Below are 14,640 nucleotides of genomic sequence, written 5' to 3'. Positions count from 1 at the left end.
ATGGCAAAAAGTGATAGAATGTCACTTCCATGATTAGGTTATAAAAACTGTCACTGTCTTGCTGGTACCATTTCTACCTCTTGCTTGCTTGCTCTCATGAAACAAGGTGCCATGTTGTGAGCTGCCCTACGGAGAGGCCCACATAGCAAGGAACTGAGGGTGGCCTTTGGGTGAAAACCAGTGAGGAATAGAGGCCCTCAGTTCAACAGCCCATGAAGATCTGAATCCTTCTAATAACTATGTGTATAAACACAAAAGAGGATCCTTCCCTAGTTGAGCTTCAAGATGACTATAGCCTCAGCTGTCACCTTGATTGCAACCTGTGAGAGCCACAGAACCCTGCTATGCTGCATTCGGATTCCTGACACATAGAAACTGAGATAACAAATGCTGTTTTAAGCTATTACATTTTATGGTAATTTGTTATGTAACAATAGATAACTAATACAAATACCTACTCTGAAGAGCACTCAATAAACAGAATTTAACCAACACTTCCTGCAAGTCTTACAAATTTAAATGTGATAATTTATAACTTCTAGATAAGAAAAAACAAAAAGACTAAGAGGATTTTAAGTGACTTAGAGGTAAAGGATGGCAGTGGAAACATCAGATACAGAATTCCAGCTTCTTGCGTGTCAAAACCCAAGTCAAGAGTACCTTTCTGTCCCTTCTTTGCTCCCACAGAATTCTTCCTGAACACTGAGCTGCAGGAACATATGTTCTGCTTAAGAAACACATTTTTTTTCCAAGAAATAAATGTATAATAGTACATACATGTGAGAAATATGTTGTTAGCAATAACTGATCTTCCAGGCATTGTGCTAAGTAAATTATAGGTACTATCTTATTTAACTATCACAAACACCTTATGGAGTGAGTGATATTACTATCTTCATTTTATAGATAAGGAACCAGAGTAGATTAGAGAGATTAAATATAAGTCACCAGCTAATAAAGTAGCACAGCCAGAACTGAACTCAAGCTTCTCTGTTCCCAAGCCTGAACTAGACACCACTATGAAAAACTGACCCCATTAAAAATAAACACACATACACACAACACAACTTGGTATGTATATATAGACTGCATGTAAAGATGCCCAATAACTACAGTATACATGAAATTTTATTCTTTGTGAAGCATTCATTAAAAAAAAGATATGATAACTTTACCTACAATATCCTTAGATAAAAGGCAGTAAAAAGTCAACATAAAACACTATGAGGCCAGGTATGGTAGCTCACTCCTGTAATCCCATCACTTTGGGAGGCTGAGGTGGGAGGACTGCTTGAGCCCTGGAGGTGGAGGCTGCAGTGAGCCCAGATCCTGCCACCGCACTCCAGCCTGGGTGGCAGAGTATGACTCTGTCTCAAAAATAAATAAATAAATAAATATATTTTATATTTTTATTTTACATATTTTATGTATTTATGTATGTTTATATTTTTATTTTACATATTTTAATGTGTCATATCTTTACAACCTTCCTGCGATATAGGTAATATTATCATCACCATTTTACAGAGGGAAATTAAGAAATTAACAAATCATGGTTAAGTAATTTGCCCCAAAGTCACGCAAGTAGTAAGTAGCAGAACTGGTGTATGAACACAGGCAGTCTGGCTCTAAACCACTGGCATTTTACTCTAAACCAGAACATTTTACTTCTTCAAAAGCTGGAAGTTAAAGTGGTTTTACAGTTAATGAAAATATTGCCCCTTTGGATATCTAACTAAATCATGGATCTAAACACCACATTCAGAAGCCAAGCCTTCAGATTTTATGATGTAAAACACCTTAGAAAAGTTATCTAAAAGTTAGTGTGATGAGATTATCAACCTTCTAAATGCTGGGGCACAGAAAATCATACCCCAAAATATGGTCCCTTGACATGAGGAACTAAAGAAGCAGCCTCAAGGGCTTTCTGGCCTCCCCTCCCACTTCCTGTCTCAATCTTCTGCCTCTCCCAAAGCATAGGATGAGGCTGTTCTCCGAAGTTCCCTTATCTACCTAGAAACTGGACCCACCAAAAAGGAACACAATTGTCCCTGATCCCCTCCCTAAAATTTCATTAACTACAGAAGATTAAAACTCACATCACAAACAATGAAAAACTAAAGATCAGGAAAACAACTAAAAATGTTCAAAGTAGGGTGGGCATGGTGGCTCACGCACTTTGGGAGGCCGGGTGGGAGAATCTCTTGAGGCCAGGAGTTCAAAACCAGCCTACGCAAAATTGTGAGACCCTGTCTCTACAAAAATAAAAATTAAACAGGTGTGGTGGCATGAGTCTGTAGTCCCAGCTATTCAGGGGGCTGAGGTAGAAGGCTGCTTGAGCCCAGGAGTTGGAGGTTGCAGTATGCCTAGGCAACATAGGGAGATCTCATCTCTATTTAAAGAGAGAGAGAGAAAAAAGAACTTACATGGATAGGAAAGTGTGGGGAAGAAAAGCCATTTATATTCATATTCTAGTTCTTACGCTTATTTCCATAACCAGTAATAAGGCAGTATCTCATACTACTAATACACAACTTATTTCTGTTTCATTTGTCTCCTAATCTCTACTTTAGACTTCATATCCTGATAGGTCAATCCCATAGTTCTATTATTTCCTTTTTCATTCTCCTCTCAAGTCTATCCACTATACAACTTTTAGCTTTTTGTTCTTGTTGTTCTAATAATTAACAGGCTTTTTTTTTTTTTTTCCATTTCAACCTTTACAATAGCATTTCTTCTTTCTTTTTATTTGGTGCAAGGGAGGTTACCAACTGTTTTGAGAACCTGTGATTGGAAAAAGTACATATGTACATGTAGCAAGTTTTTACTTATCATTTTGAAGGGTTAAGACTCCCCCCAAAGCTCATCAATTTTACTCAGGTTAAAAATTGTTTCATACTTACTGTATTTACAATAAAGCAGAATACAAACACAATATAACAAAAGATATGAAACAGGAGGAAAAGGCTCTTGGTACTCATAGGACAATGCAAAATCACACAGATTTGATGTACAAACACATAGTTTGTAGCAAAACCAAAGAAGCATGGTTAATTATTTAGGATAAAGATAACATTTTATAATGTTCTTGCAAATTTTTTAAATGGAAGAAAGAAAATGAAAAAAAAATCATCCTTTGATTTTAATGGAAATGACCATGACTATACAGGAGTTGGGAAAAGACAGTTCAAGGAACTACTCACTTTAAATAAAACACTTTGTTTACAATGGCTTGTACTTATACCATAGAATGTACAATACAGATAAAAAATCCAAATGAAAAAAATTTTTACAGGTGCAGAATATATACAAATATGAATATGCACTAACTATAATCAAACTGTTTTCTCTTTTTGAGTTTTAAATATATGCTAATTTTGTTGTCACCTTAAATAACACTGTCCTTTGAAAGACACTACCGTTTTTTAAGAGATTTAAAAGAATCCATATAAAAAGATTAATCTCAAATTCCTCTGAATATATTTGGTGTTGATAAAAGCCTGCCTATTTCAAGACTGGTCTGGGCTTTGGCCCTTAACCTTTCATGCACATGTAGTCAAAAGTCCTATAAAATTGTCAACTTGGCCTACCATTAACTGTGTCAAAGGTCACTTCTATACTTGAAATTTTATATTATAATGTGAAACAGAAACACTTAAAAAACTAAAATAAAAACAATATCACCATCATTAGTGTCATCAGATTACTGAAAATTTTCAATAGAAGTTCATTGTAGAAATTTTAGAAAATGCAGAAAAGTATAATGATGATGATGATGAGTAACAGAAAGGGTGCTAATGTCTTGTTTATTTTGCCTGAGCTAAGCATGTGGCATATATATTATATTTCACTTAATCTCTGTAACAATCCTATGAGATGATAGGTGTTTTTTTTTTTTTTTTTTTTAAAGACAGATCTATTTTTATCAATCACACAGCTAGTAGGTGGAAGAGAAAAAAATTAAACCTAGATCTAACTCCAGAACATAAGCTCTTATTCACTAATACATGCTGCCCAAGAAAGAAAATTAAAACCACCTGTAATGCCACCAACCAGATATAACCTCTGCTAACTAACATTATCTCACAACAATCCTACTCTAACTTTCCAATAATTCAGTCTCCCCTCCTTAGGCAACCAGTGGTACGGTTTGGTGTACTCTTCTAGAATTTTTTTCCTATGAATATATCTATATAATGTATCTATATAAAAGCATAATTTGTTAAATTATAGAAATTTAACATTATTATAGAAATAATGTTGCTGTGACAGGAGACTGTGGAACGGAAAAGTTAAGTGACACGCTCAAGACCATAAGATTCATCAGAGAAAAATCAGAACTGAAATGCAACAGGACACATTTAACAAAAAATGACCCTAAACCTTTAAGTATTTTTTTTTATTAAGACCTTGTCTTATGCCTTAGGATCATCACTACAAAAATAATAAAATCAACTAACATTTATGAGCACTGACTATGAGCCAAGCATTCTTCTAAGTGCTTTATATATACTAAACTGATTTAAAATTATCATCTCTATTTTTACAGATGAAGGAACAGGTAGAAAGGTTAAGTGACTTGCTCCAAATCACATACCTAATAAGTAATACTGTAGATAGAAAAGTGATAGAGTGTAGGATGAATCTATTTTCTTATTTTGGAAATTGCTTTATTGAAATCACTAACAGTTGGTTACCCTTTTTCATAAAAATAGAATATGACTCTATCTCATACTTAACTGAATTTTCTGCTTTTAAATCTAAGGACAGTAAGGAATGCTCATGGAATTTTCACAGTAACAGGATTAGAGGGCAATATATTTTTGGACTATATTGTGTCCACTTCAAGAGTCGAACAATAAATCCTGCTTGTGACCCTAGACAAATCGCTTGAATTCTCTAGATCTTAGTTTCCCCACTGTGAGACAATTAACACACACAATTCCCGGAACATCCCCTTTATTCTGGTAGTTTACTTAACACCATCGATTATCTCCACAGTTGTAGCTGCAGAACCAAAACATACTGTTTGCTTGTATTTTTCCCACGTTTTTTGCACACAACAAATGTAACTTGAGGAAGAGTAAACCTTTAATTAGATACTATAGAAGATAATGCTATATAATGAATCACTCAATTTAATATTCCAGCTCAACAGCTATACTCCAGAGTAGCTTTCCCTACACTTTTGGACTTAACCATCAGTGAATTGGTTTGGTTTGATCCACAATTTCCTTTTACACGTAGGACAACACAGAAAAGTTAGACATGGGTACACAGATGTCAGGTACAAAAAGACATACCAAGAAAAATATATAAGTCCATTTCTCAGACACAAAAGCTTTATTCTTCCAACCTAAAATATAGGTACCAAAAGGTTTAAGTTTAAATAACACAGAAACAACACTGGCAGTTACTCCCCAGATATCAATAGTGGTAGAAGGAACCCCATAGACCTTCAGCATTGTTCACTGAACCACTGAACAATGACTGTACAGTGAGCAGCCTGCAGCAGCCCTGTAACCCAATTGGTTCTCAAAGCGTAGAATCTCAAACAGCAGCTTCAGCATGATCTGAAATTTTATTAGAAATGCAAATTCTTGACCCACTCCAGACCTACTGAGTACGAAATTCTGGGGGCCCACCAATCTGCAACTGGACAAATCTTCCAGGTAATTCTGAAGTAAGTTAAAATTTGAAAACCACTGCTCTAACCTTCAGTTTGTGATTGTTGCCTCTGGGAGACAAAGTATTTTCCTAAATTTTCAGGTGATAATGAGTAAAGCAGGCAGACAAGAAGGTATCAGAACACTAGTAGCCTTAACTGTATTACTCTGTATGAATGTACAATAAAATATCATCAGTGGTGTTAGTATATGCTATGTGAAAGAAATTCAAAAATTAAGTATTATTTCACTTTATAATACTAAAATTTGCATGAAAAAATGCAAAATCTTTTTGTTTTGTGAGTATACTCATCAATTCATTTGGTTATTGTTAATTTTTGGTACTATGTAGAGATAATAGCTTCAACCCTCAGGTTACCATTCTTATCTTGGTAGAAACTAATTTTCAGAGCATCTAATAACTTCATTAGAAAAGAGCAAATCACTATAAAGTTTCTATGCTTTAAAATTGTTTCAGATAAGAAAAGGAAAGACTTTTTTAGCAGCACTTTGATATTGTGTTTTAGTTTCTTCCTTGCTTTCTAAAAATCATAACCGAGCTTTAGTTTAATTCTAATTCAACAAAGAATTCATGCCTGTGGAAAATATACATAAATAATCACCTGAATAAGACTTTAGCTTTAGATTAGATTAAGGATGTCAGATGGGCAATCAGGAAGTGAAAGATTAGGCCCCCCATGACAGTCATTCTGACTTGCAAATCTGGAAAAGAAAAGGCCTCTGATAGGGTTTTCCTTCTAAAACTCAAGAAAGGGATAGAAAATTAGCACACTTATTTTACTTTATAACACTAAAATTTGCATGAAGAAATGCAAAGTACAATATTCGATTGCCCAAGAAGCGCGACAATACCTCAAAACATGAAAGATTCTTCTAATCATGTGCTATAGCACCATTTAAAGAACTATTTTGTTCCTTTTGGAAACAGAAAAGCTGGTTCCTAATACAAAACTGTGATTGATTTAGAAAAGAATGCTTATCTAGAAGAGTGGATGAAGCCGTTTCAATACCCGGAAGGAAAGCAAAATCCCCAAGGTCTTTCAATATTCAAAATTGACTCATAAAATGAAACGTCTCTCATTTTATGAGGTTTGGCCCAAATTTTCTCCTACTGTTTTGTTTTTTGTTTTACTATGTCTTATCCGGCTCCAAAGGTATATTATACTGACATTTCAGATCACAGATACTGATACCTTCCCCAGAACTAGGTATCATTTTACTCTGCTGACCCCTCATGCTGTAAATATGTAGTAGTTGTATTCACTGTGGTTTAACATCAATTTTAATGAGCAGGAATAAACAAAAGACCTAAAACCAAGTCTTCCAAGGTCCTTTACTAATGCTCTAATCTCTGTATACTCAGCTAGAGCTGTGAACATTTCTGACACAGCTCTATAGACTCACTGTAGAGAGAGTGTAAAGGATGTTGCCAGGCAACTCATCTAAGTTTGAAAGAATCTAAGCATTGATAATGAGTCTCTCTCAGTTTGGCTCCCACACAAGAAGGGTTTTAGTGAACTCTCACATGTGTTTACAGGCCATTCACAAGAGGTATTTCTAAAAGTAAGTATCTGTATCCAAAAGGAGTCCATCTCGGAAACCTATATTTCTTTTCTAATTCAAGTTTAATGTTTCCAGCATCGCAAGTATTTTCTACAATCACCCAGAAATCCAACAGGAATTAGGCGTAAAGGTTGTATGCAAAAAGTGTTGCATAGAACACTTTTGTGTCTAGTGTTGAATGAATATTCTTATTCACATCTTCAACATTCCTGTTTGCACATGGCCACAGCAAAATTTCTTCAAGTATCTCAAATCACAAAAGTAACCCTACTTACCTAAAACTACTTATCTACCAAAATTATTTTAATTCTTTTGAAAATTACCTTGGAAATTATTTTCAATACTTACTCTCATTATTGTATCAAAGTAAAAACAGGGCATTCAGTAAAAACTATGTTCTATTAAGAAGAACAGGCAATCAGTTGCAAAAGAGGTAACATGTTTTTATGAGTAGTACACATGCAAAATACTGCTCTGCTAGATGGCAGATCCAGTCCTCCCTCTTTCAAAGCAGACACTTTGCATGCATGCTTACCAGGGCAGTATGCATCCACGTCCAGTTTCTGAGCTGAAGTGAGGGTTGGTGAGCCAAGCTCGGATTCTGGAATTCGTGGGCTCTCAACAAACTTTGCCTTCCTCAGAGGGGCTAAGAACAAAGAGAGAGAGCGAGCAAGAGACAGAGAGAGCAGGTGAGAAAGAAAGAGAAAGGAAGGGAGAGAAACAGGGAAAGAGAAGGAAAAAGGGAAAGAGAGAAACATAGAGGGGTCATGAGTAAGGGGAACAGCAGGCAACAGATGGAAGCACTTAAATGAACGACACACTCTGTCAGACTCAGATCAGGTTACCCTATTTTTTGAGCCAGAAAAAAAAAAAACTAACTGCATTCTTCATAGAGGAGATGGGTCTTGTTAAAAGTCACTGAAAACTGGAAAAGCTAAAATCTAATATTCAAAACTATTAGTATAAATTGTGATTGTCTGTTACCTTTAGTTATTTCTCTCTCTTTATAAAGCAAAGAGCTTTCTTACTTTGGCTTCTTTTGCCATTAAATACAGATGTTAACTAAGGAAAGCACAGGACTATGTTTTAAGGTTTTGTTTATAATAATTGTAATCAAAAGGTTTTTGTTATCCAGAAATAACTACTCTAATACTTGGTCACGATAAACACCAGAAGTAGGATTAAATATAAGCCATCAGGCCTAATCTACGTAGCTTAACAAGAAAATCAATTACCTTACTTCTCAGCTATTAATATAAAAAGTCAAAACTGCTGGTGGACTAAAATAGTAACTAGGCCATGCTAGTTTGACACTAGAAGCTGAAGACATGTGATTTAGTTACCAATTTAATTATGAGGCCTATGGAATATTAGTATCTCATGCCATGGAATCCATTCATTCTTGTAAGGAATAAAGTATAACTCATTAATTGAAAGTTTTACTTACTGAAAGTATGTATACATTTTATTTACTAATTTTTAGGAGGAAAAATTCAGGAATGCTATTGATACACATTCGAATAATCAGTTATTGTAAAAGTTAAAATATGAGGATTGCTTAGGTGCTTTCAAACTGAGTTCTATTAAATAAACTATAATAGGGTGACAGTGCTTAGCACAGTACTGGCACAAAAGTATTAGTTGAATCTGAAATTGTTTGTATTATATATTAGTGTCATAATCATAGGTGGCCAAGACATGTGTCTAAGATCACATTACTTTTCTCAAAAGTTTCTGCATGTTCTTCAAAGTCCTCACTGACCCACAAGGATTCTACGTTATTCCTAAAAGACTCTGTAAAAAGTAATATACAACTCTGTTATCACAATGATCAGAAATCTCCTTTTCTTTGAAGGATAAAATCAAGTATTAAAAGTATATAGAAACTATTTTCAAAATGTGTCAATACTCAAAACCAACAGACAACTAAGTCACACTTTAGACCTTAGGGTATGTACATTTTCAGTGTATGTTAAAAAATTATAATAAAGCCTGTTACTGTCTCCATGGCAACAAAGGCCTAACATTAAGAGTCCTAACAGTATGGTTCTGTCAAAAGCAAGCTTTGGAATAGCAGAACTCTCACCTTTGCTATGAGTGTGAGACTTGAGCCTGTTTTTAAAAATCATTATTACAAATAAAGACCTCAAGTGATTTATATGTATATATGCAGGATACTAATAGCCAATATTAGAATCTCTTTCATTATAATTTCACCAACAGATTTAAAAATAATGAAACAGTTTATTTATTCAATACTGCTTAGTATAGGAAAAATGATTATATAGTAATTTAATCCTTAAAGCTCTTAAGTCCTTTACTAGAATTTTATTAAAGCATTGTCATGGCATCAGAGTAACTGTTTTACCTGCTGAGTTCTGACAAAGACAGCACAGGTCCCTGCTCAAGGGACTCTATATATCTTAAAATCTTAAAAACATTTTTTTTAATAATGAAATTTAGGGCTAGTAGACAGACCAGAAACTTAAGGTAGAAATGTAAGAAAAAAAGTGAAGGATGGCAGGAGAACTTAAGGGAGGTATGAGGAGTGTACAAGAATTATGAGATGAAGTCAAGGGAAAAGATCAGGGTTCTAGAGATCATACAGAAAAAAGGAAATAGCTGAAGACTGTGAAGACAGTATGGACTATATGGTGTTAATCAGAAGTTAAATAGATCTGGCAGAGGAAAAAAAATAAAACCTCTTACTAAAATACACAATTCTCCAGCAAAGAGAGTTATTTTAGATCTATGAAGCTCAATGTATATCAACTTCTTTATTTTCCCTTCTCAGGAAATTCCAACTGAGGTTATCTTTATAGCTCACAGGAGACATTTAATTCTTTCTTCTATCTACTCTTCACCTCTTCCCTCATCCATGGGTACTGTGCATGTCTAATAATAAAGTTAAACTATTTTATAAGGTAGATGATAATAGTGTTCTCATCCAAGTCACAGAAAACTAGTGTCATTTGTAAGTCAAACACAGGAGGGACAATCACAGATATGATAAGTTAAACAATAGTCATAATATTGCTTGGTGGAGAACATAAAAGGGCAAGTTGGAAGATGGGGCATAATATTTTACCTGGAAGCCTGGAATTTTAATATGCTTCATTGTAAAAAATGGTACATAAGATGATTCATGTAAGTAAGAGAATTCCACATTAAAAGGCTTTCTCTGATAGTTAAAAGAAGAAAGAAAGCGGTTGAGATGAGATGGGTAGGAACAATCTAAAGCCCAAACTTGGCATTTTATTGTGATGTAAGAGATAACAGAAACTACTGCACAAATAAGTGATTGGAACTGACACTGGGAACATCGATTCTTATGCCCTCAACAACTTGAGTTACAGAATCTGGCAGAGGTTGGGCAGATGAATGCATATCAGCTTAGAGGTTAAATAGAGTGATCTGAAAAATCTAGGTCTTGATTCTAACATATATTAATAGTAAGAAATTGGGCAAGTTATTTAGCCTTACCAAGCCTCAGTTTCCTCATAAAGTCACAGTATTGTTATGAAGCTTAACTAATTCCAAACATGTATAAGTATTTAAGCACAGTGCTTGGATACAGTGATATAGCTCACTTATTAAGTTTATTAATACATGGAGTAGTGAGGGCTATGGCTACAGAAAACAAAGAAAGCAGTTTCAGACATACTATAGAGACAGCATAACATGGCAGCACATTAGTGAGGAATTTGAGAGTGCAGGAATTAAGGGTAAGGGCTCTGAAACCAGAATGCTTACATTAGAGTCCTATTTCATTCATTTTTTTTTTCTAGCTCTAAGAACCTTTCTGTGTTTGTTTTCTTTCATCAGTTATTTTGGGCTAATAACATCAAAGACAATTTGTGAGGATTATATTAATTCAAATAAAATCCTCAAAACAGTACCTAGCCCAGAATAAATGTTCTAAAAACATCAGCTGTTATGATTGTTTTTGCTGTTGTCATCACAGATTCAGCATGATTTGGAAGTCTGAACTGTGCATATATGTTGAGGCATGGGGGTAGTAAAACAAAGATGTCTGAGGGGATGAGAACAGTGATATCATCAATTATTTTTTAATTAAGAAGGGACTCATGTTGAAGAAAATACAGTATGTTATGCCTTAGTAGAGTATCCAAATCAAAATGGTCTAAGTTAGACAACAATAAATATGTGGTACAGAATGGAAGTTAAACAGTATTCTTTAGACCATGGGTTCACAAAATGTGGTGCCTGGACCAGCAGTATAGTATCACCTGGGAATCTGTCATAAATGCAAATGATCAGGCCTCACCCCAGATAAGCTGGGTCAGACACTCTGGAAGGTGGGGGCCCAGCAATCTATATTCAGCAAGCCCTGCAGGTGATCGTATGGCAAACTGAAGTTTGTGAACACTGGATTAGAGAATCTACAAACACCACATGCAAACTGCTCATTAAGAAAATTTTCTTAAGAAAAAAGCTGTAGTGAAATACAAATCAAGGCCTCATCTGTGAGAGTATCAACATGTGTGGTAAAGTTAGAATTTCTTTTCTTTTTTTTTTTTTTTTTGTGAGACAGGGTCTGGCTCTGTCGCCCAGGTTAGAGTGCAGTGGTGTGATCTCAGGTCACTGCAACCTGCAACCTCCTCCTCTCAGGCTCAAGTGATTCTCCCACCTCAGCCTTCCGAGTAGCTGGGACCACAGTCATGTGCCACCATGCTTGGGTAATTTTCGTTATTTATTTATTTATTTTTTTGTAGAGACAGAGTTTTGCCATGTTGCCCAGGCTGGTCTGGAACTCCTTGGGCTCAAAAGATTTGCCTGCCTCAGGCTCCCAAAGTGCTGGGATTACAGGCATGAGCCACCCACGCCCGGCTATTAGAATTTCTTTTCGGTCATTCTTTTACCAATTTAACTCTTGTGTTGTTGTTGTTGTTGCTGTTTTTTAAAGAGTCCTAAGTTATAAAGTATTAACCATGTGGGGTCTATTGTGAAGAAATAACAATACTATCTATACTCACTAATTCTTCCCATGATCACTTGGGAGGCAGGTGGTTGAGGGAGGATAAGAGCAATCAGATTCATCACACAGGAATGCTAATGGTGAAAAGAGAAAATCTACCTATCAAGGTTCCTCTGTATGCTGGAATGCTGTAGATAATGTTGAAGTATATCTAGTCCAAAGAAATATATGGGCATTAAAATAATAATTTCAAATAATTACTGAGGTATTTGTCTTTAGTAAATGTTTCATAGCCGAAGGGATTTTTTAGGAGGAAACTGGCAGAAGACTCAGATAAGAATATACTGAGAGAACAGTATGGAGGCAGACCAAATGAAAGCGAAGATCAAGAAAATGAAAAATGAAAGATAAATATAAAGATAGGCATAACAATAAAAGTACTAAGAAAGTATATTCACAAAGTTGGATTTGAGATTATAAAGTGTATTTAGTAAAGTTAACCTGAAGATAACTTAATAAACATTAATTGTCCAATGTGGTAGGAAAATAAAAATTTTTATGTAAGCAAGAAAAAGAAATACAAGGCATCCAAAGTAGAAAGAAGTAAAATTATCTGTTTGCAGAGGACAACTTAAATGCAGAAAACCCTAAAGACTCCAGAAAAATACCTGCTGGAACTAATAAACAAATTCTGTAAAGTTGCAGGATACATAATCAACTCACAAAAATTAGTTGTATTTCTATATACTAACAATTAACAATCTGAGAAAAAAAACCTAAGGAGATAGTTCAATTTAAAATAGCAACAACAAAAAAATAAAATATGTAGACATAAACTTAACCAAGGAAGCAAAAGACTTGTGCACCAAAAACTATAAAACATTGCTGAAAGAAATTAAAGAAGGTACAGATAAATGAAAAGGCATCCATTCTTCATGGACTGGGGGACAATATTAAGATGGTACACCACCCAAGTGATCTATAGATTCAATGCAATCCCTATCAAAATCCCAACGACTTTCAATGACTTTTTTTTTCTTCCAGAAATAGAAACATCCATCTTAAAATTCATGTGAAATCTCAAGGGAACCTAGTCAAAACAATCTTGAAAAAAATAATAAACTTGGATTTCTCACACTTTCTGATTTCAAAACTTACTACAAAGCTATAGTAGTCTAAACAGCATGGTACTGGCATAAACACAGACATATAAACCAATGGAACAGAAAAGGTTGGCCAGAAATAAACCGTATCATCAATAATTTTCGACAAGGGTACTAATACCATTTAGTGGGAAAAGGACAGTCTTTTCAACAAATGGTTTTGAGGAAACTGAATATGCAAAAGAGTGAGGTTAGATCCTTATCTTACGTCATATAAAAAATTAACTCAAAATGGATCAAAGACCTAAAAATAAGAGCTAAAATTGTAAAACTCTTTGAAGCAACATAGAAAGAAAAGATTTGAACTACAGAATTGTAAAGAAGTAGAGAGAAACATTGAGAAATTTATCTGGAAAGAGAAAACTGTATTTTAAAAAGTTTTAACAAAGCTTTCATATGCAGAATCTCACAACATTTTAGTTCCTAAACATTTACTAGAAAATAAACCTTTGAATATCATGAATTTTCTGCAGTGGGAGTGGGAAAGAAGGGCAGAAGGAGAGATAGTGTTTGTGTCATTCTTTGTTTCCTTCTTATTAACCCTGGATCTCTGTTAGGTTTAAAATCTGGAAATAGGTGGGAAGGGCATCCTCCTACCCTATCTAATGTGCTGATTAACTGTTTCTCATGATTGTGCTTCAATGGTGACATAAGCAACATCTTGAAAAAAGCGGAAAAGCAAGGAGATTTTCCCTTTTAATTATTCATTTCCTGCAAAATGGTGGGGGAGTCAAAAACAATAAATAAAAATAACATATATAACAAACCTGCACGTTGTGCACATGTACCCTAAAACTTAAAGTATAATAATAATAAATAAATAAATAAAATAAAGCACAAAAAAAAAACAGAGAGAAGGAAAAATCAATAGAATCTGACATTTTGGCACAGGGTAGATAAAAGTGAAAAATGGTGAAGAGGAAAAAAATGATAATTCATATTTCCTGTTTTCTGAGAAAGCAACTATCTAAAGAAAAGAAAAAAACAAAAAATAAAAATACAACGCAGAAAAAGAAAATCAAAATTTGATATGATAATCTTTATCAAATAAAGGCTAGTCTATTGTAGAAACAATTTCTGACTCATCATAATGCAAATAAAACTATACTTCTCTGAAACTAATTACAAAATTAATACATAGCTGCAAAGTATCTTTCTAGTTATTTCTTCTATATAAGTATAAAAAATGAAGTACATGTTTTATAAACCTCTCATCTCCCTCTATCTTCCTCAAATACTACATGTTATGCCCTTTAGTTCCCTACTCAATTTACTCCAAATTTCAAAT

At 34.4% G+C, this 14,640-nt stretch overlaps 1 protein-coding gene across 6 annotated transcripts in view; it reads right to left on the bottom strand.

Moving 5' to 3' along the window:
* The window catches only part of TANC2 (tetratricopeptide repeat, ankyrin repeat and coiled-coil containing 2), a 486,030-nt gene that overhangs the window by 278,460 nt on the left and 192,930 nt on the right, over nucleotides 1–14,640 (bottom strand). For 3 of the 6 annotated variants that reach the window (XM_054537237.2, XM_054537238.2, XM_054537240.2), the window contains exon 5: nucleotides 7,786–7,896. The exons of the other annotated variants lie outside the window; for them this stretch is intronic. In XM_054537237.2, the coding sequence (XP_054393212.1) occupies nucleotides 7,786–7,896 (111 nt within the window). The remainder of the gene's footprint in view (nucleotides 1–7,785; nucleotides 7,897–14,640) is intronic. 6 annotated transcript variants of the gene reach the window in all.

The sequence above is a fragment of the Pongo abelii genome, chromosome 19 (assembly GCF_028885655.2).
Source record: "Pongo abelii isolate AG06213 chromosome 19, NHGRI_mPonAbe1-v2.0_pri, whole genome shotgun sequence".
Lineage (NCBI taxonomy): Eukaryota > Metazoa > Chordata > Mammalia > Primates > Hominidae > Pongo > Pongo abelii.
This window is presented reverse-complemented; position numbering and strand designations above follow the sequence as displayed.